The 27,991-nt window shown below is 43.7% G+C and overlaps 1 protein-coding gene across 3 annotated transcripts in view; it reads left to right on the top strand.

Annotated features, from left to right (window-relative positions):
- The window catches only part of rbl2 (retinoblastoma-like 2 (p130)), a 28,877-nt gene extending 1,273 nt beyond the window's left edge, over positions 1–27,604 (top strand). The window contains exons 1-23 of one of the 3 annotated variants that reach the window (XM_014125582.2): positions 1,620–2,033; positions 2,798–2,882; positions 3,195–3,247; positions 6,764–6,894; positions 7,321–7,521; positions 8,453–8,517; positions 9,278–9,406; positions 13,597–13,757; positions 13,916–13,980; positions 14,064–14,205; positions 14,321–14,484; positions 17,070–17,283; positions 17,538–17,675; positions 17,842–18,006; positions 18,193–18,265; positions 23,070–23,321; positions 23,534–23,796; positions 24,026–24,202; positions 24,360–24,431; positions 24,633–24,729; positions 24,827–25,077; positions 25,218–25,391; positions 25,663–27,604. In XM_014125582.2, coding sequence (XP_013981057.2) covers positions 7,361–7,521; positions 8,453–8,517; positions 9,278–9,406; positions 13,597–13,757; positions 13,916–13,980; positions 14,064–14,205; positions 14,321–14,484; positions 17,070–17,283; positions 17,538–17,675; positions 17,842–18,006; positions 18,193–18,265; positions 23,070–23,321; positions 23,534–23,796; positions 24,026–24,202; positions 24,360–24,431; positions 24,633–24,729; positions 24,827–25,077; positions 25,218–25,391; positions 25,663–25,830 — 2,931 coding nt within the window. In that variant the 5' untranslated portion in view covers positions 1,620–2,033; positions 2,798–2,882; positions 3,195–3,247; positions 6,764–6,894; positions 7,321–7,360 and the 3' untranslated portion in view covers positions 25,831–27,604. Of the gene's footprint in view, positions 1–1,619; positions 2,034–2,797; positions 2,883–3,194; positions 3,248–4,946; positions 5,631–6,763; positions 6,895–7,320; positions 7,522–8,452; positions 8,518–9,277; positions 9,407–13,596; positions 13,758–13,915; positions 13,981–14,063; positions 14,206–14,320; positions 14,485–17,069; positions 17,284–17,537; positions 17,676–17,841; positions 18,007–18,192; positions 18,266–23,069; positions 23,322–23,533; positions 23,797–24,025; positions 24,203–24,359; positions 24,432–24,632; positions 24,730–24,826; positions 25,078–25,217; positions 25,392–25,662 lie in introns of those variants that run through there. The other 2 variants (XM_014125581.2, XM_014125580.2) reach the window with 2 other exon arrangements.
- Positions 27,605–27,991: the final 387 nt, after the last annotated feature.

Below are 27,991 nucleotides of genomic sequence, written 5' to 3' on the forward strand. Positions count from 1 at the left end.
TAAATAAATACAGTAGAGGAAGTGGTAGTTGTTTGGGCTAAATTATAGATGGGCTATGTACAGGTGCAGTAATCTGTGAGCTGCTCTGACAGCTGGTGCTTAAAGCTAGTGAGGGAGATAAGTGTTTCCAGTTTTAGAGATTTTTGTAGTTCGTTCCAGTCATTAGCAACAGAGAACTGGAAGGAGAGGCGGCCGAAGGAGGAATTGGCTTTGGGGGTGACCAGAGAGATATACCTGCTGGAGTGCGTGCTACAGGTGGGTGCTGCTATGGTGACCAGCGAGCTGAGATAAGGCGGAACTTTACCTAGCAGGGTCTTGTAGATGACCTGGAGCCAGTGGGTTTGGCGACGATTATGAAGCGAAGGCCAGCCAACGAGAGCGTACAGGTCGCAGTGGTGGGTAGTATTTGGTGCTTTGGTGACAAAACGGATGGTACTGTGATAGACTGCATCCAATTTATTGAGTAGGGTATTGGAGGATATTTTGTAAATGACATTGGGGAAGTCGAGGATTGGTAGGATGGACAGTTTTACCAGGGTATGTTTGGCAGCATGAGTGAAAGATGCTTTGTTGCGAAATAGGAAGCCAATTTTAGATTTAACTTTGGATTGGAGATGTTTGATGTGAGTCTGGAAGGAGAGTTTGCAGTCTAGCCAGACACCTAGGTATTTGTAGTTGTCCACATATTCTAAGTCAGAACCGTCCAGAGTAGTGATGCTGGACGGGCGGGCAGGTGCAGGCAGCGATCGGTTGAAGAGCATGCATTTAGTTTTACTTGTATTTAGGGTTAGGGTTAGGGTTGGAGGCCACGGAAGGAGAGTTGTATTGCATTAAAGCTCGTCTGGAGGGTAGTTAAGACAGTGTCCAAAGAAGGGCCAGAAGTATACAGAATGGTGTCGTCTGCGTAGAGGTGGCTCAGAGAATCACCAGCAGCAAGAGCGACATCATTGATGTATACAAAGAAAAGAGTTGGCCCAAGAATTGAACCCTGTGGCACCCCCATAGAGACTGCCAGAGGCCCGGACAACAGGCCCTCCGATTTGACACACTGAACTCTATCAGCGAAGTAGTTGGTGAACCAGGCGAGGCAATCATTTGAGAAACCAAGGCTATTGAGTCTACCGATGAGGATGTGGTGATTGACAGAGTCGAAAGCCTTGGCCAGGTCAATGAATACGGGTGCACAGTATTGTTTCTTATCGATGGCGGTTATGATATCGTTTAGGACCTTGAGCGTGGCTGAGGTGCACCCATGACCAGCTCTGAAACCAGATTGCATAGCGGAGAAGGTGCGGTGGGATTCGAAATCGTTGGTAATCTGTTTGTTGACTTGGCTTTCGAAGACTTTAGAAAGGCAGGGTAGGATAGATATAGGTCTGTAGCAGTTTGGGTCAAGAGTGTCCCCCCCTTTGAAGAGGGGGATGACCGCAGCTGCTTTCCAATCTTTGGGAATCTCAGACGACACGAAAGAGAGGTTGAACAGGCTAGTAATAGGGGTTGCAACAATTTCAGAAGATAATTTTAGAAAGGAAGTGTCCAGATTTTCTAGCCCGGCTGATTTGTAGGGGTCCAGATTTTGCAGCTCTTTCAGAACATCAGCTGACTGGATTTGGGAGAAGGAGAAATGGGGAAGGCTTGGGCGAGTTGCTGTGGGGGGTGCAGTGCTGTTGACCTCTCTTCACCCAAGATTTTCCAGGGGCCATGACCGTGTGGAATACTTCCGTCATTACTACCCTGGCTGGTAGGTTAAGATTCTATGGTGTGTTCCTATAGAGCCATCATCAGCCTACTGAATAGGGATCCACAACAGCAATAATAACCACTAGACTTTACAAAATCCAATCCAAAATCTGAGCGTGTGCGTGTGGAGACCGTGTCTCAGACACTGAGGCCTGAGTCTCGGGCAGCAGCAGACAGCAGCGTGGTCAGGCTGTTTGTAGAGTACTCCCTGTTGGACATTCCCTCTGAGGAGACCCCTCTGTCCCTGCCCAAGCCCCCACCTGGCAAGACCAGCCACTACAACTACAGCAACGGTAAGGGATAATGGAGAGTGTTCACATACACACAGTCACTCACTCATACACTGACTCACTCACTCATACACTGTACAAAACATTAATAACACCTTCCTAATATTGACTTGCACCCCCTTCAGAACAGCCTCAATTCGTCGGGGCATGGACTACAAGGTGTCAAAACCATTCCACTGGGATGCTGGCCCAATTTGACTCCAATGCTTCCCACAGTTGTGTCTAGTTGGCTGAATGTCCTTTGGGTGTTGGACCATTCTTGATACACATGGGAAACTGTTGAGAGTGAAAAACCCAGCAGCGTTGCAGTTCTTGACTCAAACCGGTGCGCCTGGCACCTACTACCATACCCCGTTCAAAGGCACTTAAATATTTTGTCTTGCCCATTCACCCTCTGAATGGCACACAATTGTCTCAAGGCTTAAAAATCTTTCTTTAACCTGTCTCCTCCCCTTCATCTACAGTGATTTGAAGTGGATTTAACAAGTGGCATCAATAAGGAATCATAGCTTTCACCTGAATTCACCTGGTCAGTCAGGTCATGGAAAGAGTGTTCATAATGTTTTGTCCATTCAGTGTATATATATTCTGTTATTGTCCTTGATGGAACCCATGCCAGTGTAGAATTTTAGCTTCCAATTAGGTATCTAGAGAGAAACTGACAGGCTTGATGGAGCAGCTCTGAAATGTTTCCTCTATTGGGTCAGGTGTGTATACTTGGGGGGTCCGATGTGATTCAGTAAGCCATGCCTTGTTTCTACTGACAGTGATTCATGTGGACATAGAGAATAACAAGACCAGACGGGTGATTCTGAGGGGGGTACTACAGGAACGCAACACACAAATGGAAAGGTTAGGAAAAAATAGTGTTTTGTACATTACCTGTGCATGCATATAAAACATTAGACAAAGCTGAGATTTCCCTGGCAAGACTGAAAGTAACATTAGACAACATTACTGCCAGGTAGAAAATAACCTAAATCAATAGACCAGATAGTGATGAGCTATGTGTTTCTCTGTGGCGTTGCTCGTCATGGAAGACTGTTGTAGACTGAATTGGTCTAGAGATGACAGACTGTAGATCTGTGAATGTACAGACCGTTGCCTGACAACTGACCTGTTGTGATTGGTCCTGTCTGACCTCTGGTGCGTGGCCTACTTTAGGATCCCTAATATCCTGGAGCAACAGCAGGACCTGATTGAGACCAGCCTAAACAGTAAGTATTGTGTGTGTGTATAGAGTGTTGCAAACTAGGTGTTTATATCAACTTGTGCAACAGGAAGTAATCCCTCTCTTTTTCTGTGTGCGATTCTCTGTCTTCCCTCCTTTTCTTTTACTTCTTCTCCCTTTCCGCTCCTTCTCCCCCTCTTTGTCTGTCTGGGTGTGTAGTTGTCGATGTGCAGGACAGCAGTGTGGTGATGGGTAGTCTGTGTTTGTCTGTAGAGGGACTGGAGGCACTACAGTCTATCATAGAGGACCCAGACCATAACCACACTCCTCTCTCCTCACTGGAATCAGAGGCAGAGGGTTAAATCACACCACACATTTCACTAGTGCGAAAGACTGCACATCACTGTCTCCTGCATGCCACAAGACTGTGTTGGCTCACTGAGCTAAAGCCTAGGTATTAGCTAGCACAAGTCTTCTGGTCTCAGGCAAGGTTACTTATCTCATAAATGTGGATCACCAAATCACCACTGTAACACTATAAATACATTTTACTGCTGTTTACACATGCAATCATCAATTTGCTTATTTATTCTGGGAGCTACAAGAAGTAAAACCTGAAACGTAATGGCGGTAATTGGTTGCCCCAGATCTGATTTAGGGGATTCATACATATGCACAAACCACTTTTCCGTTATTTTATTTTTTTATGATAATTTTTTCCACTTCACCAATTTGGACTGTTTTGTGTATGTCAAATACATGAAATCCAAATAAAATCCATTTAAATTACAGGTTGTAATGCAACAAAATAGGAAAAACGCCAAGGGGGATGAATACTTTTGCAAGGCACTGTACCCCAAAAAACAACTTAAGTAATACTTTAAAATATTTTTACTTAAGTACTTTACAGCACTGGGTTTTCCTACTAATTATTTGCCTCCTTTTGAATGGTATTGTATTTCCAAGCCACTGTAATGCACTTTTGATTAAATATTCATCAGCGCTCATTGACGGTACATTGAGTAGAATGCTCAGTTGGGCATCTGTCCAAAACGAATGTTCAAAAACTATTGTGACGATACACGTAACCCATGAATTCCGTGCGTTATATGGAAATAATGTAGGCTCTAGAATGACCTTCAAGAAAATCAGAAACAAGTATTCAACGATGCCATGGTATAAGCTTTGTTACACCATATGAGAACTGTATCCAAACTCAGGTGCTCCCGAGTGGTGCAGCGGTCTAAGGCACTGCATCTCAGTGCTAGAGGCATCACTGCAGACCCTGGTTTGATTCCAGGCTGTATCACAACCAGCCGTGATTGGGAGTCCCATAGAGGTGGTGCACAATTGGCCCAGCATCGTCCGGGTTAGGGTTTGGCCAGGTAGGCCGTAATTGTAAATAAGAATTTGTTCTTAATTGACTTGCCTAGTTAAATAAAATACAAAATAAAAATGCTTGTCTCTTCCCAAGCCACTCATTGCATAGCAATCTAATCTAGTGGGACAGTCCTTTGTGCTGATAAACATTGTTATGTTTTTCAACAATGAGTTTCCTGACAAAATAACATGCCATGTAATAAAATTGGATGCAGTGTTGATGGAACAAAAGAACCTCAAAGGATTTTCACGTTTTACATTGTATAATTTCAATCTGCATATAGCCGCAAGTAGCCCAACCGGCCGCCTGATGGCACTATTACTGCAGATGACAAGCGCCGTAAAACGAATAACAGCGACATCTGGCGGCCTATTGGGCTAAGATGCAAGTTGTTGTTACATAGTTGTTACCAAGTTTCCTGCACAGCACTTGAACGTTGACTGGCAGGCACGTGGGTGGTGGACCCTATAGTGGCCAGAATGGGAACGTTTTCAAAACATCCATCCATCTAAAAAGGAAAGTATCAAAGTTATCAGATGTATTTTAGTATGTAGTGTCATACGTTGTTGATCGTCGAATGTTGAGTATAAACACCCGAACGCATTTTTTGTGGGCGGAAACCTCCTGTACGCTTGATGTTGCATTCACCAAACAACATACCATCCAAAATGTGACGTTGTACTGTACGCTAGCATTTGGCGTAGTCTTCAACGCACGGTAGTAGCTTTCACTCAAATGACTTTTAAATGGCTACACTGTACAGCACTGTATGTCGGTACTCAAAATGTACGAAGACTAACATTGTTTCCATGTACTTTGTAACAAACCGCGCTTGAGTCGACTCTGCTTTGCAACCTCAGTGTTATTTGTACCCGAATCTATTTGCCGCGACGTTTTTAAGCACACATTTGAAATGAACGAGGAAGACTTTTTGCAGAAAATAAGGCTGGGGTTTGAAGAACTCTGTCGAGCTTTGAATATGGACGTGGAGGCGAGCAACGAAGCATGGAGGAGTTACGAAAGCATAAGCAAAAAATACACATTAGAGGTATGCCTAATTATGTCTGTTGTATTGTAAATTATAATTGTTCCTATTTTGGCAACCGGTTTAGCGGTAGTTCACGTGCAGAGTAGTCTGCCTCGCCTCTACCTTATGTTGCACACATGTTAAGTCGTGACATTTTCTATTTAAAGACGCAGCTTCTAATATGTTTTGCAGATTTGCATAAATATATCATAAAACGGCATTATTGCTAATATTTTTCTATGGGAAGGGGAGGAGTTTTCCGGTGTTTGTCAGGTTTGGAGGCGGACCAATCTCAGGGTCTAGAATAGGACTAGGTTGGGACTAGGTTGCTTACTCATAACACTGAGTATGATCAAACTTTTAACATAATTCCGTTTTTAGACTATTATGATGTTGAAATGTTCTATAATATATTGTTATAATATAGTCCGCAACCTCTAAATTCAAATGACAGTGCATTTTACATTGGCCTAATTTAAAAATGTCCTTAGGGATATGCAGTGGTGTGCCTATTTCAAGTTTCAACGTTTTATTGTCACATGCACAGGATACAGCAGATGTACATACAGTGAAATGCTTAACTCTCGAGCACATTCGCTTCAATGCAGAATAAAGGTAATAATATAGCTCAAAATAAAAAAAACACGTGAAATACGAGATAAGAAAAACATGAGAATGCAGTTATATACAGGTCAGTGCCAGTACCATTAATACAATCTGCAGGGGTACTGGAGTGATTGAGGTAGGTATGAACATGTAAAGTGTGATAAAAGTGACTAGTAGTAGCAGTATAAATGCCAATGGCAATAATGATAATCATAATAATAGAACTGGGGTAGAAAGTGTCTGGTAGCAGGATAATTACTAATGGTAATAATCACAACAGCAGCAAATGGTAATAGTAGTCATTATAATCACTATGTGTATATATATGTGTGCACATCTTAATGGTTTATTTTGGTTGTGGTTTTGAAGAAGCATAAGGTAACATGAAATATGAAGAAAATAAGAAACCCCTTGAGGGGAGAATTTGCAACATGGCAACTCTAGTCCCTGGCCCCATCAGCTCTGACTTACTAGCGAGAGATAACCCTGTGACAGAACAATCATTGAACATCTCTCACACTCTCGCTTACGCATACACACACACACAGGGCAGTGACCTACACTGGCTGGCCTGTGCCATCTATGTGGCCTGTAGAACACCAGTACCAACAGTGGGTAAGGGTACTGCAGAGGGAAACTACGTCTCCCTGACCCGAATACTACGCTGTTCAGAACAAAGGTACGTACGCCCATGCACTTATCTAAATGGTCCAGTTTGCCAAACACAGATTAAGCCAAATCCTGGACTAAACAGCGTGTTCAATGGAGATTACACACTGAACGTGCCTCTTTATTCAGGACTAGGCTTATTCTGTGTTCAGGAAACTGGCCCTAAATGTATCCCACATCATACAGTACACAATTTACTGTAGGACCTAAATCCTCATCCAAATTCATCATTGACTTTCATACGTCTATATGGTCTTAGATTCTTGTTCCAGCCTGGTTCTTTGTGCAATAAATTATGTAGTAATGTTTAAAAATGCTAAACAAATGACCACACATCAACTAATCCTTTCTATTTGTTGTAATATATAAATAAAAGAACAGTAAAATACAGTACTAATGGAATTACTCAAGCAGTTGCCCTGTTCTCTGATTCCAGCCTCATTGAGTTCTTCAACAAGATAAAGAAATGGCAGGATATGGCCAGTCTTCCTCAGGACTTCCGCCAGAGCACGGAGAAGCTGGAGAGAAATTTCACAGTTTCCGCTGTCATCTTCAAGAAATACGTCCCCATCTTCAAAGCCATATTTAAGGCGCCCTCGGATGAACCGCCCAGAGTCAACAGGAGCCGCAAACAGAGGTGAGTCAGTTGTTGATACTGTAGATAGATATGAACTTCTGATGCTTTACTATTTTATACTGTAGTTTGGCCACTCTTGAACAAAGCCAAGGGGTTTCTTTCCTGGTGCCAGCCTGATCGCGCGATATCTCTGATCAACGCGGTCAGTCTGCTTGACCAGGCTTAAGCATTCTGATTAAACTTATGTATGGACTTATTCTGATTAAACTCATGTATGGACTTATTCTGATTATACTTATGTATGGACTTATTCTGATTTAACTCATGTATGGACTTATTCTGATTAAACTTATGTATGGACTTATTCTGATTAACTTATGTATGGACTTATTCTGATTAAACTTATGTATGGACTTATTCTGATTAAACTTATGTATGGACTTATTCTGATTAAACTTATGTATGGACTTATTCTGATTAAACTTATGTATGGACTTATTCTGATTAAACTTATGTATGGACTTATTCTGATTAAACTTATGTATGGACTTATTCTGATTAAACTTATGTATGGACTTATTCTGATTTAACTTATGTATGGACTTATTCTGATTAAACTTATGTATGGACTTATTCTGATTAAACTTATGTATGGACTTATTCTGATTAAACTTATGTATGGACTTATTCTGATTAAACTTATGTATGGACTTATTCTGATTAAACTTATGTATGGACTTATTCTGATTAACTTATGTATGGACTTATTCTGATTAAACTTATGTATGGACTTATTCTGATTAACTTATGTATGGACTTATTCTGATTAACTTATGTATCGACTTATGCAGATTTAACTTATGAATGGACTTATTCTGATTAACTTATGTATGGACTTATTCTGATTAAATGTATGTATGGATTTATTCAGATTAAATGTATGTATGGACTTATTCTGATTAAACTTATGTATGGACTTATTCTGATTTAGACGCCATCCCTGCACCGTTACTGAAGTCTTCAACTTCTGCTGGATTCTGTTTGTCCATGCTAAAGGTGAGTACTTCTGTTTTGTTCATTGTAAAATACAGGAAAAGAGGGGAGGACAGAGGGAAAGGGCTAGGGCTCAGTGGGGTACTTTGAAGGAGAAAAGGCTGGTTTGATTGTATTTGAAGTGTTTGCTGCTTGGTTACAGTCAAAGTATAAGTCAGTGACAAGGGCTAGGTACTCTACACTGGGCATGCCAAAGCCTGCACTGACGTGTTGACATCAGCAGGAGACCAGGTGCCAAGGCAAGTACTGTAGATGTGTCCTTTTTATATCTCTTTAATCATTAATAATAACACACAAACACACACAGTCAGATCCTTCGGGGTGTATCCATTATCTTGGCAACATATTGCATTGGGGCAGGTCAGGACTTGCCTGTGTCACAGCCTGGATTTAGCACTGCCAGCAGGCACATGTGTTTATAATAGTTGGCAATACCACAGAGCAGCCTATTTAGCTTGGAACCCAGTGATTTCTACTTTCAGATAGATACATTTGCGGTGACATTTTGGATACGCAAATTGCAGTGAGCAAAATCAATGTTTGAGGCGACCAGCACTACTCTGCAGTCAATACAAGACCTCTATCCTTCAGATTAATTCTATTCAACAAGCTTTATTGGAATGACCAGATCATTGAGGGGGATTCCATTGTCCGTTGTGTCAAAGTGTATTTTGGTCTTTAGAAAAGCACAATAAAATCCTATGTATGATTATGTCTCCTACATTTCTCTGACATGTCGCTTCTCTCTCTCTCCCTCTGCCAGGAAACTTCCCTATGATCAGTGATGACCTGGTGAACTCATACCATCTCCTTCTGTGTGCTCTGGACCTGGTCTTCTCCAACGCCCTGCTCTGTAATACCAGGAAGGAGCTTCTCAACACCAACTTCAAAGGTGCACTCCCAGCCCACGCCTACATCCCCTCCATAGGCATACATCCCCTCCGGAGGCATACATCCCCTCCGTAGGACCTATATCCCCTCCGTAGGCCTATATCCCCTCCGTAGGCCTAAATCCCCTCCGTAGGCCTATATCCCATTCGTAGGCCCGCATCCCACCTCATAGGCCTGCATCCCCTCCGTAGGCCTATATCCCCTTCGTAGGCCCGCATCCCCCTCGTAGGCCCGCATCCCCCTTGTAGGCCCGCATCCCCCTCATAGGCCCGCATCCCCTCCGTAGGCCTATATCCCCTTCGTAGGCCCGCATCCCCCTCGTAGGCCCGCATCCCCCCTTGTAGGCCCGCATCCCCCTCATAGGCCTGCATCCCCTCCGTAGGCCTATATCCCCTCCGTAGTCCTATATCCCCTCCGTAGTCCTATATCCCCTCCATAGACTTATATCCCCTTTGTAGACCTATATCCCCTTTGTAGACCTATATCCCCTTCGTAGACCTATATCCCCTCCGTAGGCCTATATCCCCTTCGTAGTCCTATATCCCCTCCGTAGGCCTATATCCCCTTCATAGACCTATATCCCCTCCGTAGGCTTATATCCCCTCTGTAGGCTTATATCCCCTCTGTAGGCCTATATCCCCTCTGTAGGCCTATATCCCCTCTGTAGGCCTATATCCCCTCTGTAGGCCTATATCCCCTCCGTAGGTCTATATCCCCTTCGTAGGCCTATATCCCCTTCATAGGCCTATATCCCAACAATGCAGAGAGAATGTTTTTTGAAACAGTAGGAAAAAATTGAAGAAAATAGAGGAATAAATAAAAGATAATAACACAAGGAATAAATACACATTGTGTAACAACTTGGCTATATACACAGGGTACCAGTACTGAGTCGATGTGCAGGGGTACAAGGTAATTGAGGTAGATATGTACATACAGTTACGTTGCAGCCTTATTGTAACATTTTAGGATTTTTTTCCCCCCCATAATGACAAAGTAAAAACAGGTTTTTGGAAATGTTGGAAAATTCATGAAAAATTAAAAATGGAAATATGACATTTACATAAGTATTTGGAGAGTTTCTCCCATTCTTTGGAGATTCTCTCAAGCTCTGTCAGGTTGGATGGGGAGCGTCGCTGCACAGCTATTTTCAGGTCTCTCCAAAGATGTTTGATCGGGTTCAAGTCCGGGCTCTGGCTGCGCCACTCAAGGACATTCAGAGACTTGTCCCGAAGCCACTCCTGCGTTGTCTTGGCTGTGTGCTTAGGGTTGTTATCCTGTTGGAAGGGGAACCTTCGCCATAGCCTGAGGTACTGAGCGCTCTGGAGCAGGTTTTAATCAAGGATCTCTCTGTACTTTGCTTCGTTTATCTTTCCCTCGATCCTGACTAGTCTCCCAGTCCCTGCCACGGAAAAACCTCCCCACAGCATGATGCTGCCACCACCATGCTTTACCGTAGGGTTGGTGCCAGGTTTCCTCCAGATGTGACACTTGGCATTCAGGCCAAAGAGTTCAATCTTGGTTTCATCAGACCAGGGAATCTTGTTTCTCATGGTCTGATAGTCTTTAGGTGCCTTTAGGCAAACTCCAAGGGGGCTGTCCTGTGTCTTTTACTGAGGAGTGGCTTCCATCTGGCCACTCTACCATAAAGGCCTGATTGGTGGAGTGCTGCAGAGATGGTTGTCCTTCTGGAAGGTTCTCCCATCTCCACAGAGGAACTCAGGAGCTCTGTCAGATTGACCATCGGGTTCTTGGTCACCTCCCTGACCAAGGCCCATCTCCCCCGATTGCTCAGTTTGGCCGGGTGGCCAGCTCTAGGAAGAGTCTTGGTGGTTCCAAATTTCTTCTATTTAAAAATGATGGAGGCCACTGTGTTCTTGGGGACCTTCAATGCTGCAGACATTTTTTGGTGCACTTCCCCAGATCTGTGCCTCGACACAATCCTGTCACGGAGCTCTACAGACAATTCCTTCGACCTCATGGCTTGGTTTTTGCTCTGACATGCTCTGTAAACTGTGGGACCTTATATAGACAGGTGTGTGCCTTTCAAAATCATGTCCAATCAATTGAATTTACCGAAGGTGGACTCCAATCAAGTTGTAGAAACATCTCAAGGATGAGCAATGGAAACAGGATGCACCTGAGCTCAATTTCGAGTCTCATAGCAAAGGGTCTGAATACTTATGTAAATAAGGTATTTCAGTTAAAAAAATTTAATACATTTCTAAAAACATGTTTTCACTTTGTCATTATGGTGTATTGTGTGTAGATTGATGAGGATTTATTTTTATTGTTTTTCATTTTTTTGAATAAGGCTGTAACGTAACAAAATGTGGAAAAAGGGAAGGGGTCTGAATGCTTTCCGAATGCACTGAAGGTAGTAACTAGGCAACGGGATAGATAATAAACAGGAAATGCAGCATATGTGATGAGTCAAAAGTTAGTGCAAAACAGGATTAATGCAGATACTCCAGATACTCCATTGGTTAACTATTTAACTAACTATTTAGCAGTCTTATAGCTTGGGGGTAGAAGTTGTTCAGGGTCCTATTGGTTTTAGACTTGGTGAGTCCGTACTACTTGCCATGCAGTAGCAGAGATAACAGTCTATGACTTGGGTGGCTGGAGTCTTTGACAATTTTTAGGGCCTTCCTCTGACACGCCTGGTGTAGAGGTCCTGGGTGGCAGGGAGCTCGGCCCCAGTGATGTACTGGGCCGTACACGCTAGAGGTCGACCGATTTATGATTTTTCAGCGCCGGTTTTCAGCGCCGATACCGATTATTGGAGAACCAAACAAAACGATACCGATTTAATCCGACGATTTTTATATATATATTTGTAATAATGACAATTACAACAATACTGAATGAACACTTTTATTATAACTTAATGTAATACATAAATACAATCTATTTAGTCTCAAATAAATAATGAAACATGTTCATGTTCAATAATGAAACATGTTCAATTTGGTTTAAATAATGAAAAATACAGTGTTGGAGAAGGAAGTACAAGTGCAATATGTGCCATGTTAAAAAGCATTTAAGTTCCTTGCTCAGAACATGAGAACATATGAAAGCTGGTGGTTCCTTTTAACATGATTCTTCAATATTCCCATTTAAGAAGTTTTAGGTTGTAGGTATTATAGGACTATTTCTCTATACCATTTGTATTTATATACCTTTGATTATTGGATGTTCATATAGGCACTATAGTACTGCCGGCCTAATCTCGGGAGTTAATAGGCTTGAAGTCATAAACAGCGCTGTGCTTTAAGCATTGCGAAGAGCTGCTGGCAAACACAGGAAAGTGCTGTTTGAATGAATGCTTACGAGCCTGCTGCTGCCTACCACCGCTCAGTCAGACTGCTCTATCAAATATCAAATCATAGACTTAATTCTAATATAAAAACACAGAAATTCAACCTTTAGGTCATTAATATGGTCAAATCCGGAAACTCATTTCGAAAACAAAACGTTTATTCTTTCAGTGAAATATGGAACCGTTCCGTATTTTATCTAACGGGTGGCATCCCTAAGTCTAAATATTGCTGTTACATTGCACAACCTTCAATGTTATGTCATAATTATGTAAAATTCTGGCAAATTAATTACGGTCTTTGTTAGGAAGAAATGGTCTTCACACAGTTTGCAACGAGCCAGGCGGCCCAAACTGCTGCATATACCCTGACGCGAATGCGCTTTTGTTAAATCATCACCCGTTTGGTGAAGTAGGCTGTGATTCTATGATAAATTAACAGGCACTGCATTGATTATATGCAACGCAGGACAAGCTAGTTAAACTGGTAATATCATCAACCATGTGTAGTTAACTAGTGATTATGTTAAGATTGATTGTTTTTTATAAGATAAGTTTAATTCTAGCCAGCAACTTACCTTGGCTCCTTGCTGCACTCGCGTAACAGGTGGTCAGCCTGCCACGCAGTCTCCTCATGGATTGCAATGTAATAGGCCATAATCGGCATCCAAAAGTGCCGATTACCGATTGTTATGAAAACTTGAAATCGGCCCTAATTAATCGGCCATGCCGACCTCTAGTACACACTACCCTCCGTACGTAGAGTATGTTAAATCTGTATGGTACGTTTGTGTATACAAATATGCATAGTTACTGAAATACCTTATCACGCATCTAATGCAGGAAGCTATTATGTCTCCTCTGATCCACAGGCCTTCCTGAGGACTTCAGCAGTAAGGACTACAAGCCCACTGCAAGGCCTTACTGCTTCATAGAGCAGCTGTGTGAACTGCATGGTGGCCTGGTGCTGGAGGCCAAAGGGGTGAAGGAACACTTCTGGAAACCCTTCATCAATAGGCTCTTCCATAAGAAGGTTAGGCAAACACACACATGAGCCACACAGACACACATACACATGCACTCAAACACAAGCACAGGCACGTACACACACACACACACACATACACACACACATGCCTCAGTCCTACTTGTATGCTCTGCCTCATCTTGGATATTCTGTGTCCTCAACAGATTCTCAAAGGGAAAGAAGAGAGCTTGACTGGCTTCTTAGATCCTACGAATTTTGGAGACAGTTTGTATGTGTCAATCCTATAAGACTATATTGATAGTCTTTTGAGTGACATTGCTCATATATTTGTGTATACATTTGTTTGTGTAGTGTGTCCATGGGCCGTGTGTATGAGGAGCATGTTCTGGCCACTGGAGGTCTGGATGATAGGATCTTTTTGGGAGAGGGGGCCAATGAAGACATTGGGGAGAACCAGGATGCCTCAGCATACAGACTCTACAGCAGTCAGACTGTAAGACACACACACACACACACACACACACACATCCGTTACTTGTGTCTTTGAGTCTGAATTCAATCATATGTACAGTAATCCCTGTGTTATGTCTCCTGTGTGTGCCCTGTAGGCCTCAGTCCTGAAGGTGTCCACTCCCCTGACGGGTCGTAATTATGTCCAGGACAACAGTCTGTGTACGCCCGTCTCTACTGCCATGCAGAGTGTTGGTCGACTACACAGCCTGCTCACTGGACTGAAGCGCGGCCCCAGTCGGAGACTCACAGACTTACTGAGGTATTGCACACCATACAAATAATACATTTACAGAGTGGCTACGGATACGGAGTTTCTCTATCCCAATTTGCCCAGGCAAAAATGTAAGATATTTCTGCGCATGAGCAGGATTGTTTTTTACTTAGCCGAGTGCCCACTCCGCTGCCAATGTAGCTGCTGTGCTGAGTGCTCCCCTGCCTCTCCCCCCTCCTTCATCGACTTTGTCTGGTCGCTGGTGTAGCCTACAAACTTCATGTTGTACACAAAACTGTTCTCACTATTGCGTTCCCTGTCTCAGTAAGCAAAAGCGCCATTTCATGTTCCTTTTTCAGGAGGGGAGTAGGTTACATGCAGCTATTTACATGTTTTACACAAAATACATTATCAACATGTTCGTACAAACTTTGTTGTCAGTATTGCAAACATAAGCACGACACAAACAGGCAGTCTAGCGAGGTCATGATCTTCTTAGCTGCTGAGTTACATGCAGCTACAGTTGAAGTCGGAAGTTTAGGTTGGAGTCATTAAAACTCGTTTTTCAACCGCTCCACAAATTTCTTGTTAACAGACTATAGTTTTGGCAAGTCGGTTAGGACATCTACTTTGTGCATGACATAAGTCATTTTTCCAACAATTGTTTACAGACAGATTATTTCACTTATAATTCACTGTATCACAATTCCAGTGGGTCAGAAGTTTACATACACTAAGTTGACTGTGCCTTTAAACAGCTTGTAAAATTCCAGAAAATGATGTCATGGCTTTAGAAGCTTCTGGTAGGCTAATTGACATAATTTGAGTCAATTGGAGGTGTACCTGTGGATGTATGTAAAGGCCTACCTTCAAACTCAGTGCCTCTGCTTGACATCATGGAGAAATCAAAATAAATCATCCTTGACCTCAGAATTTTTTTTTGTAGACCTCCACAAGTCTGGTTCATCCTTGGGAGCAATTTCCAAACGCCTGAAGGTACCATGTTCATCTGTACAAACAATAGTACGCAAGTATAAACACCATGGGACCACGCAGCTGTCATACCACTCAGGAAGGAGATGCGTTCTGTCTCCTAGAGATGAACGTACTTTGGTGCGAAAAGTGCAAATCAATCCCAGAACAACAGCAAAGGACCTTGTGAAGATGCTGGAGGAAACAGGTATAAAATGATCTATATCCACAGTAAAACGAGTCCTATATCGACATAACCTGAAATGCGGCTCAGCAAGGAAGAAGCCACTCCTCCAAAACCGCCATAAAAAAGCCAGACTACGGTTTGCAACTGCACATGAGGACAAAGATCGTACTTTTTGGAGAAATGTCCTCTGGTCTGATGAAACAAAAATAGAACTGTTTGACCATCATTATGTTTGGAGGAAAAAGAGGGAGGCTTGCAAGCCGAAGAACACCATCCCAACCGCGAAGCACGGGGTTGGCAGCATCATGTTGTTGCGGTGCTTTGCTGCAGGAGGGATTGGTGCACTTCACAAAATACATGGCATCATGAAGAAGGAAAATGATGTGGATATATTGAAGCAACATATCAAGACATCAGTCAGGAAGTTAAAGCTTGGTCGCAAATGGGTCTTCCAAATGGACAATGACCCCAAGCATACTTCCAAAGTTGTGGCAAAATGTCTTAAGGACAACAAAGTCAAGGTATTGGAGTGGCCATCACAAAACCCTGACCTCAATCCTATAGAAAATCAGTGGGCAGAACTGAAAAAGTGTGTGCGAGCAAGGAGGCCTACAAGCCTGACTCAGTTACACCAGCTCTGTCAGGAGGAATGGGCCAAAATTCATCCAACTTATTGTGGGAAGCTTGTGGAAGGCTACCCAAAACATTTGACCTAAATTAAACAATTTAAAGGCAATGCTACCAAATACTAATTGAGTGTATGTAAACTTCTGACCCACTGGGAATGGATGAAAGAAATAAAAGCTGAAATAAATCATTCTCTCTATTATTATTCTGACATTTCACATTCTTAAAATAAAGTGGTGATCCTAACTGACCTAAGACAGTGAATTTTTACTAGGATTAAATGTCAGGAATTGTGAAAAACTGAGTTTAAATGTATTTGGCTAAGGTGTATGTAAACTTCCGACTTCAACTGTATATCTGCATATATGGCTTGTGGCATAGCTATGGCACCGGGCGATGCTAAACGAACTCGCCCATGTTTACCAGTCCAGATACACGCTCGGCTGCTTAGAACGTTCGGCTGCCCAGAGGTGGAACACAGCAAGACACAGACATGCAGTCTAAACAGCGATTGAATGTTCTCTTTTCATCATCATTGCAAACATTGGCTTAGCTGTGCAGGAGGCAGACAGGCAGTCAAGTAGTGTTGTTTTTTCAGGAACTACGATATAACGGCAGGGGTGTTGTAACAGCAGGGGTGTTGTAACAGCAGGGGTGTTGTAACAGCAGGGGTGTTGTAACAGCAGGGGTGTTGTAACAGCAGTGGTGTTGTAACAGCAGGGGTGTTGTAACAGCAGGGGTGTTGTAACAGCAGGGGTGTTGTAACAGCAGGGGTGTTGTAACAGCAGTGGTGTTGTAACAGCAGTGGTGTAGTAAGGGTACATTCATCTGTGTTATCTTGTGTCAGGGCGTGTGCCAGAGACCCCAGTGAGGTCATCTCCACTATGCTGAAGGACATGTGTCAGCTCTTCTGCCAGCACTATGAGGGCAATGGGGAAGAGAACACAGGACTGGGGAAAGACATCGTAGTGTACTTCCGCCTGGCGGAGGCGCTCTACTATAAAACCCTGGAGGCCGTCATTGACCAGGAGAAGAAGAGACTGGGCAACTTGGATCTCTCTGTGAGTCTCACCTGCCCTGCTAGCTTAGCTCAGTTTGCTGTAACTAACTAGAAATTTCACAGAACTTTCCCATTGACGTCAAAGCATGATTTATGGAAAGGTCCAAGTTACACTCTTGTATTTTTGGTTCACAGATGTGTTTAAATTGATCCATATTTTGAGATATTGCATGTTATGACACCTTTGACACTGTTGTCCCTGCCAGTCTTGCTTGTAAAATATGATCAACCCTGTGTTCTGGTGTCTGTCCGTAGGGTATTCTGGAGCAGGATGTGTTCCAGCGCTCTCTGCTGGCCTGCTGTCTGGAGATTGTCATCTTCTCCTACCGACCCCCAGGGGACTTCCCACGAATCATACACATTTTCCAGCTCCCTGCATACCACTTTTATAAGGCACATGCTTGTACTTAAATCTGTATTATGTATTTGTACTGTGTTATGTGTTGACTGTTGTATCCACGAGTAATTGATTAGACTGTATGTAACCCCTGTCTGAGTGCTTCCATGTGTTTATGGATATATGTGTGCATGCATATCATATCTGTGTAATGTATCTCAGGTGATCGAGGTGCTGGTGCGGGTGGAGCAGGGTCTGTTCAGGAAGGTGGTGAAGCATCTGAACCAGGTGGAGGAGCAGGTTCTGGAGAGCCTGGCCTGGAGGGGGGGATCCCCGCTGTGGGACAGCGTCAGGGGGACCAAGAACCAACCGCCATCATGCCAGGAGGTAGGACATCCACAGCACCCCTCCCAATCCTCATCACATTAACAGACAGGAAAATGATGCCAAGTCTCACTTCTCACCCACATGCTGAATCATGTGAACCCAAAGGAGTACTGAATTCAATGTCTTGAAAAAGATGGACTGGACTGAAATTAGTACAAAATAATCATTTTTGTCATTGATGTTCAGGTGATGCCACCACAGCATCTGGAGGATGGGGACGGAGCCGCCCCTCTCAACCCCAACAACCATGGTGGGAAAGGTTAGTCAGGTAGCTTTTTATTCAGAAAGTCAGTTTGTCATTTAGCTCAAAATCAAATCAAATTCTATTGGTCACATACACATGGTTAGCAAATGTTAACCTGTTGAGGACAGACGCTCCGCTAGCGGAACCCCGTTCCGCCTGCGGAACCCCTAGCCAACAGCCAATGGCATCGCACGGCGCGAAATACAAAACCAACTAAAATACCACAATTCAATTTTCTCAAACAATCAACTATTTTACACCATTTTAAAGATAAGACTCTCGTTAATCTAACGACATTGTCCGATTTCAAAAAGGCTTTACAGCGAAAGCAAAACATTAGATTATGTTAGGAGAGTACCCTGCCAAAAATAATCACACAGCCATTTTCCAAGCAAGCATATATGTCACATAAACCCAAACCACAGCTAAATGCAGCACTAACCTTTGATGATCTTCATCAGATGACACTCCTAGGACATTATGTTATACAATACATGCATGTTTTGTTCAATCAAGTTCATATTTATATAAAAAAAACAGCTTTTTACATTAGCATGTGATGTTCAGAACTAGCATACCCACCGAAAACTTCCGGTGAATTTACTAAATTACTCACGATAAACGTTCACAAAAAACATAACAATTATTTTAAGAATTATAGATACAGAACTCCTTTATGCAATCGCGGTGTCCGATTTAAAAATAGCTTTTCGGTGAAAGCACATTTTGCAATATTCTGAGTAGATAGCCCGGCCATCACAGGCTAGCTATTTTGACACCCACCAAGTTTGGTACTCACCAAACTCAGATTTACTATAAGAAAAATTGGATTACCTTTGCTGTTCTTCATCAGAATGCACTCCCAGGACTTCTACTTAAACAACAAATGTTGGTTTGGTTCCAAATAATCCATAGTTATATCCAAATAGCGGCGTTTTGTTCGTGCGTTCAAGACACTATCCGAAGGGTAACGAAGGGTGACGCGCCCGGCGCGTTTCGTGACAGAAAATGTCAAAATATTCCATTACCGTACTTCGAAGCATGTCAAACGCTGTTTAAAATCTATTTTTATGCGATTTAAAATAGCGATAATATTCCGACCGGGAGAAGTTGTTTTCGTTCAAAGACTCAAAGAAGAAAATGGACTCTTCACGTGCACCCGTCTCATTGTTCTCAGATCGACCACTTACCAAATGCGCTACTGTTTTTCAGCCAGTAACTGCAGAGTCATCATTCAACGTTCTGGCGCCTTCTGAGAGCCTATGGGAGCCTTAGAAAGTGTCACGTTACAGCAGAGATCCTTTGTTTTGGATAGAGATGACAAAGAAGGCCAAGAAATGGACAGAGAGGGCGCTTCCTGTTTGGAATCTTCTCAGGTTTTGGCCTGCCATATGAGTTCTGTTATACTCACAGACACCATTCAAACAGTTTTAGAACCTTTAGGGTGTTTTCTATCCAAATCAAACAATTATATGCATATTCTAGTTACTGGGCAGGAGTAGTAGCCAGATTAAATCGGGTACGTTTTTTATCCGGCCGTGCAAATACCGCCCCCTATCCCCAACAGGTTAAGTTCCTCGGCGTACACATCATGAACAAACTGAAATGGTCCACCCACACAGACAGCATGGTGAAGAAGACGCAACAGCGCCTCTTCAACCTCAGGAGGCAGAAGAAATTTGGCTTGTCACCTAATTGAGAGCATCCTGTCGGGCTGTATCACAGCCTGGTACGGCAACCGCACGGCCTTCAACCACAAGGCTCTCAAGAGGGTGGTGCGGTCTGCACAACACATCAACGGAGGCAAACTACCTGCCCTCCATGACACAGACACCACCCGATGTCACAGGAAGGACAAAAAGATAATCAAGGACATCAACCACCTGAGGCACTGCCTGTTCACCCCGCTTCCATCCAGAAGGCGAGGTCAGTACAGGTGCATCAAAGCTGGGACCGAGAGAATGAAAAACAGCTTCTATCTCAAGGCCATCAGACTGCTAAACAGCAATCACTAACTCACAGGCTGCTGCCTACATTGAGACCCAATCACTGGCCACTTTAATAAATGCATCACTAGTCACTTTAAACAATGGCACTTAAATAATGCCACTTTAATAATGTTTACATATCTTGCATTACTCATATCGCATGTATATACTGTATATAATACCATCTATTGCACCTTGCCTTTGCTGCTTGGCTATTGCTCATCCATATATTTATAAACTCAGCAAAAAAAGAAACGTCCCTTTTTCAGGACCCTGTCTTTCAAAGATAATTCGTAAGAATCAAAATAACTTCACAGATCTTCATTGTAAAGGGTTTAAACACTGTTTCCCATGCTTGTTCAATGAACCATAAACAATTAATGAACATGCACCTGTGGAACGGTCGTTAAGACACTAACAGCTTACGTAGGCAATTACGGTCACAGTTATGAAAACATAGTAGAAAGGCCTCTTTGAGTTGGAGGCGTGCATGGCCACGCAGTCATGGTCGAACAGGGAGTACAGGAGGGGGCTGATCACGCACTCTTGTGGGTCCCCAGTGTTGAGGGTCAGCGAAGTGGAGATGATGTTCCCTACCTTCACCACCTGGGGTGGCCCGTCAGATTGTCCAGGACCCAATTGCACAGGGTAGGGTTGAGTCCCAGGGCCTCCAGCTTGATGATGAGCTTGGAGGGTACTGGGCTGTAGTCAATGAACAGCATTCTTACAAAGGTATTCCTCTTGTCCAGATGGGATAGGGCAGTGTGCATTGTAATGGCGATTGCATTGTCTCTGGACGTGTTGGGGCGGTATGCAAACTGAAGTGGGTCTAGGGTGGCCGGTAAGGTGGAGGTGATATGATCCTTGACTAGTCTCTCAAAGCACTTCATGATGACAGAAGTGATTGCTACGGGGAGGTAGTCATTTAGTTCAGTTATCAAGGCCTTCTAGGGGACAGAAACAATGGTGGCCATCTTGAAGCATGTGGGGACATCAGACTGGGATAGGGAGCTATTGAATATGTCTGTAAACACACCAGCCAGCTGGTCTGCGTGTGCTCTAAGGACGCGACTAGGGATGCCGTCTGGGCCAGCAGCCTTGCGAGGGTTAACACATTTAAAAGTTTTACTCACGTCGGCCACAGAAAAAGAGGGGGGGGTGCAGTCCTTGTGAGTGGGCCGCGACGATGGCACTGTATTATCCTCAAAGCGGGCAAAGATAGTGTTTAGTTTGTCTGGAAGCGTGGCTGGTTTTCTTTTTGTAGTCCGTGATTTCCTGTAGACCCTGCCACATATGTCTTGTGTCTGAGCCGTTGAATTGCGACTCCACTTTGTCTATAAACTGACATTTTGCCTGTTTGATTGCCTTGTGGAGGGAATAACTACACTGTTTATATTCAGTCATATTCCCAGACCTCTTTCCATGGTTAAATGAGGTGGTTTGCGCTTTCAGATTTGCGCGAATGCCACCATCCATCCACAGTTTCTGGTTAGTGTAGGTTCTAATAGTCACAGTGGGTACAACATCTCCAATGTACTTCTTTATAAACTCACTCACCGAGTCAGCGTATAGATCGATGTTGTTCTCTGAGGCTGACCGGAACATATCCCAGTACGCGTAATCAAAACAATCTTGAAGCGTAGATTCCGATTGGTCAGACCAGCTATGAATGGTTCTAGTCACTGGTACATCCTGTTTGAGTTTCTGCCTGTAAAATGGTAGGAGCAAGATGACGTCGTGGTGGGATTTGCCGAAGGGAGGGCGGGGGAGGGCTTTGTATGCATTGCGGAAGTTAGAGTAGCAGTGATCGAGTGTATTACACCCGCGCGTAGTGCAATCAATATGCTGATAGAATTTAGGTAGCCTTGTTCTCAAATTTGCTTTGTTAAAATCCCCAGCTACAATAAATGCAGCTTCAGGATATACGGTTACCAGTTTACATAGAGTCCAGTGAAGTTCCTTGAGGGCCGTCATGGTGTCTGCTTGGGGGGAATGTACACAGCTGTGACGATAATTTACAATAATTCCCTTGGGAGATAAATGGCTAGCATTTGATTGTAAGGAATTCTAGGTCTGGTGAGCAGAAGGACTTGAGTTCCTGTATGTTGTTAGAATTACACCATGAGTCGTTAATCATGAAGCATACACCCCCGCCCTTCCTCTTCCCAGAGAGGAGTTTACCTCTGTCTGCGTGATGCATGGAGAAGCCCGGTGGCTGAACCGATTCCGACAACATATCCCGAGAGAGCCATGTTTCCGTGAAACAGAGAATGTTACAATCTCTGATGTCTCTCTGTAAGGCAACCTTTGCTCGAATTTCATCTACCTTGTTGTCAAGAGACTGGACATTAGCGAGTAGTATACTCGGGAGCGGTGGGCGATGTGCACGTCTACGGAGCCAGACCAGGAGGCCACTCCGTCTGCCCCTTCTGCAGTGCCGTTGTTTTGGGTCGGCTTCTGGGATTAGGTCCATTGTCCTGGGTGGTGGTCCAATCAGAGGATCCGCTTTGGGATAGTCGTATTCCTGGTCATAATGTTGGTCAGTTGACGTCGCTCTTATATCCAATAGTTCTTCCCGGCTGTATGTAATTAGACTTCCTGGGATAACATTGTAAGAAATAATACATAAAAAAAACAAAATACTGCATAGTTTCCTAAGGACTCGAAGCGAGGCGACCATCTCTGTCGACGCCATCTTGCTGCTATTCCCAGCCATCAGTCATCCAGTCAGGCAGTCAATTTGTCAGTCTGTTGTGTAATAAATTAAAATAGTCAGTCAGTCAATGGGTTACAGTCAGTTGGTTACTCAGTCAAGTTCCTCTCCCCCCCAGGTGTGTCCACCTCCACCACCACCATGTTGGACCGCTACAGCTGCTCCACCATGGGCTCGGCCAGGAGACGGCTGTTTGTGGACGCGTCCTGCGACGCCCCCTCGGACCCCTCCACCACCACCCCTACTACCAACCTCAGGACCTCCCAGGCCATCGTCACCACTACCATCCCTGCTGGACAGACTGTGGTCACCATGGCAACGGCCACAGTTACCGCTAACAACGGACAGACGGTCACCATACCTGTGCAAGGTGACATTTGCAGATTAATTACTGTACAGTATGTCATTATGTTTTTTTGTACACCTTATGCCCCTACTGCCAAATTACTGTATGACTCCTATATGCATTATATAGGGGGGTTTCTGACTCCAATGCAGCATGCAGGTTGCAACACTATGATGAATCCTATACAATTATTACATATTATAAATGAGCAATATCATGCCCTCTGACCTTTTTAGGAATAGCCAATGAGAACGGAGGCATCACCTTCATCCCTGTCCAGGTCAGTGTGACGGGACAAGGCACGGCCACGCTCCAGCCCCTGTCTGCCCAGTCCCTGACTGGCACTTTGACCAGCCAACCACAGACCACCACCACGCTGAACAGTCCCACTCTCCAGGGCAGCCACGCCGCCGGCAAGCCAATCAAGAAGCCGGCCGCCCAGGGCCCGTCCAATAACGGGCCTCAGAAAAAGAGTTCCCTCTCGCTGTTCTTCCGCAAGGTAAGGGAACACAAACACCATCTTCATCTGGCACGGAATTTAAAGGGATACTTCAGGCATGTTACAAATCTAACTCATCTTTTGGATATGGAGAAAGTCGTTTGGATCCGTCCTAGTAGTCTGTTTCTGCCCTAGCTTTAAGAACCCTACAACTATAGCGCTTCATACCATAAATTATAGATTTTTTGCTTGAGTTTAAAGACTTAAAGCCGCTGTGCTGTGCCAACAGGTGTACCACCTGGCCAGTGTGCGTCTCAGAGACATGTGTGCCAAGCTGGACATCTCTAGTGAGCTGCGGAGGAAGATCTGGACGTGTTTCGAGTACTCTCTGGTGCACTACACAGAGCTCATGATGGACCGACACCTAGATCAGCTCCTCATGTGTGCTGTGTACGTCATGACCAAGGTAGGTTAGAGTGTGTGTGTGGGATGTTTGTGTGGAGCGGGGCTTATGGGTGTGCGTGTGCATAAGGTACTGTAGCATGCAGTTTATGTGTAGCATGCAGATTGTTTGTGTGTCCTCTTCCTAAAGACTTGTATTTGTGTTTCCTACCGTTGTTAAGGTGACCAAAGAGGACAAGTCCTTCCAGAACATCATGAAGTGTTACCGCTCTCAGCCCCAGGCCAGCAGCAGCGTGAGTAATGTAGTAGGGCCTTATGGCTAGGGTCAGGAGATGTTCCTGACCTGACCAGTAATAACTCCAGGCCCTAGTTTGAGCCTATTGCACTGTGGCAGCGTCATTGTTTTTCCCTTGTAGACACTGGAGTATTGTCAGTTGGAAGGAATAGTGGCAAAGCTATCATTGGACCACCAGCTGTCTGATTTTGTTTACCAGGTCTACAGGAGTGTGTTGATCTCAGGGAGGAAGAGACGTCACTCAGGAAGCAGTGAGGGAAATGGACAGAGCTCTCCTACAGAGACCAGCCATGAGGGTAGGAACACAAGCACACACACACACACACAAACACACACACACACACACACACACAAACGCTATTTTCCATCTCCCTTTCTCTCTACACCCCTTAGGATGTGGAGACAGCAGCCCCGTACCCATGCGTTCCACCAGCACCCCATCCACCCCCACCCTGGCCCCCTCCACCTTCCTCTCCCCGTCCTCATCCCTCCCTCCCTCCCAGCAGCAGGATGATGAAGGGGGAGTGGTGGTGGGGGGGGAGCAGGAGGAGCGAGGAGACCTTATCCACTTCTACAACCAGGTCTACATCAAACAGATGAGCCACTTTGCCCTGCGCTACTCGCCCAGCTCATCCTCTGCAGGGGTGAGAGAGAGAGAGCGAGAGAGAGAGAGAAAAGAAGGAAGTTATGTTTACAAACTAGCCTCTATTCTGCAAACCTTTCACTTTTTGCATTGTCTTTTGTTTTGAAAACGAACTCTGCTGCGTGTGTTTATCCTTGACAGCTAGAGTCTCCTCCCCTGTGCCTGTACCCCTCCCTGAGGACCAGCTCCCCTCGCAGGGTCCTCCTGTCCCACAACCACTCCATCTATATCTCCCCCCATAAGGCTAGTGACAGCCTCCCCACCGCTACCGCACAGGACAAGATATTGTACTACATCTGCAGCGGCCCAGCCAACGTGAGTCACAAGTACACACACATACATTACTCATGCACACAAAGCCTGACAGTGGCTACTTGATTAGTTAAATCAGGTGTGTTAATGCTGGGGTAGAACAAAAGCCTACACACCCTATAGTGGAGCTTCAGGACCAGGTTTTGATGGCATCTCGTACTAGTGTCCTTAATCTAAAAACCCTAACTGTTTCTGGAACCTTACCTGACCTGTGATGATGATGATGATGAACCTCCCTAACCTGTGTCTATGACCTCTATCTCTTAATGTGCAGCGCCTGGCGGAGATCAACAGTATGATCCGCACCGGGGAGACGCCCACCAAGAAGCGCAGCATGCAACTGGAAGAGGAGCCATCCCCCAAGAGGTTGTGTCCGGACAACCAGACAGCCCTCGTCCGCAGGCTACAAGACGTGGCCAATGATCGTAGCTCCTCCCACTAAGGTTGAACACACCCTCTTCAGAACACACCACTGGCTGAAGTCGGTAGTCACCATACTAGACTGCCATGTTAGAAAAAAATAAACGGGCAACATCATCAATATCAAAATTGATGAGGATACATGTGTATTCCATAAAGGATAAGATCTTCTAGTCTAAGGTTAGTATGATGGTTTAAGTTCAGAGTTAGCCTAGTGGTTGGTAGTTAAACATCAGATTTTAGGTTACTTCCATCTATTCTAGCATGGCCAGATTGTGAGTCCCTTAACACCATATTTTTCTATATACACCGAGTGCACAGAATATTAGGAACACCTTCCTAATGTTGAGTTGCACCCCCCATTTTGCCCTCAAAACAGTCTCAATTCGTTGGGGCATGGACTACAAGGTGTCGAAAGCATTCCAAAGGGATGCTGGCCGATGTTGCCTCCAATGCTTCCCACACTTGTGTCAAGTTGGCTGGATGTCCTTTGGATGGTGGACCATTCTTGATACAAGAAAAATCCCGGCAGCGTTGCAGTTCTTGACACACTCAAACTGGTGCGCCTGGTATCTACTACCATAACCCGTTCAAAGGCACTTAAATACACAATCCACATCTCAATTGTCTCAATGCTTAAAAATCCTTCTTTAACCTGTCTCCTCCTCTTCATCTACACTGATTGAAGTGGATTTAACATCAATAAAGGATCATAGCTTTCATCTGGATTCCCCTGGTCAGTCTATGTCATGGAAAGAGCAGGTGTTCTTAATGTTTTGTACACTGTGTATGTCCAGAGTCAAATGAATGTATTTTGTCTAGAATACACAGCAATTACAGAATGGACTGCCATTGTTGTGGAGCTTTGCAAGTTTGCATATATGGTGGAGTATAATTCAAAATCACATGCATTTTGAAGTGTATTCTATCAGTGTTACTAACTTGCTCATGCCCACAATTTAGCTGTTCGATATACTATGAAGGAATTCCTTTCAGTGTTTTGATATTCTTCTTGAGACAAAATCCATCATTACACTCATATTCAGTATGTATTTAGGATTTCATATCTCAGAAGTTTATAAGATTAGTTTTTTAATGAGTTGCGTCAGAAGAGAAGAAAGCACTTAACAATGACCAACCATGTTCTTAAAATATTTTGTACATTGTTTGGCCTTGAGTACATGCAAGCATTTCAAATAAGTATTTTTAAAGCTTTTGTAACACCAGAGAACATTACATGGTGTTGTCAACTCTGACGGCTTTCTTTTCCAAAGTCTTTGAGCTTAATTTTATGTTGTTGTTTTGTGCATCATTTTTTTAACTAGGCAGGTCAGTTAAGGACAAATTCTTATTTACAATGACAGCCTAGAAAAAGTGGGTTAACTGCCTTGTTCAGAGGCAGAACAACAGATTTTTACTTTGTCAGCTCAGGGATTCAGTCTTGCAACCTTTTGGTTACTAGTCCAACACTCTAACCACTAGGCTACCTGCCGCCATAACATATTTATGCTATTTTTCTAACTTTAGATATGTTAGCAAGAAACGGTAACTTTCCATTTTAGCAATGACGATACTTAATAGTAGAATCACTGACAACAATATTTATTTTCTCTCTCATGTAGCTTCCATTAATTATAAGGTAATACTTTTAGTATCCAATACATTTTATAATTGTGTTGTTAGTCACAATGGCATGTTATCGTTTTGTTGATCAGCAACTTAAAAGTCATGGCAAATGTCTTTGTCTGAACATTGTTGTAAAATAAATAAAAAATAAAGCATATTATTTTATCGTAGGCAGTGTGATTAGTGCCTTTATCCGTTTCTGAAGCAATTCATTTAAGCGATGTAGTACTTGTACATGTCTTTGTTTAACTTGTCTTTCCTTTATCCTTTATGCTATATGTTCACCACTAGATGGTGCTGAATGTATATCCAGTAGTAAAATACTATGGTGAAAAGAGCAGAGGTCTTTACAAAGTACAGAATCACTATGTCAACACCATAGTTCAGTGGCTCACGCCAAATGGGCCATTCAAGTAATCTGTATTGTCTGTAATTGTAGACTTCTATAATGTGTGAGGAGTATACAGGAGGACAGGGATTGTGCTTTATGCGAATGTCTTTATTGTTACTTTTTCAATTAGGCATTCAACTGTCTCCACATGTACATATGTCAATGT

The sequence above is a fragment of the Salmo salar genome, chromosome ssa10 (assembly GCF_905237065.1).
Source record: "Salmo salar chromosome ssa10, Ssal_v3.1, whole genome shotgun sequence".
Taxonomy (NCBI): Eukaryota; Metazoa; Chordata; class Actinopteri; order Salmoniformes; family Salmonidae; genus Salmo; species Salmo salar.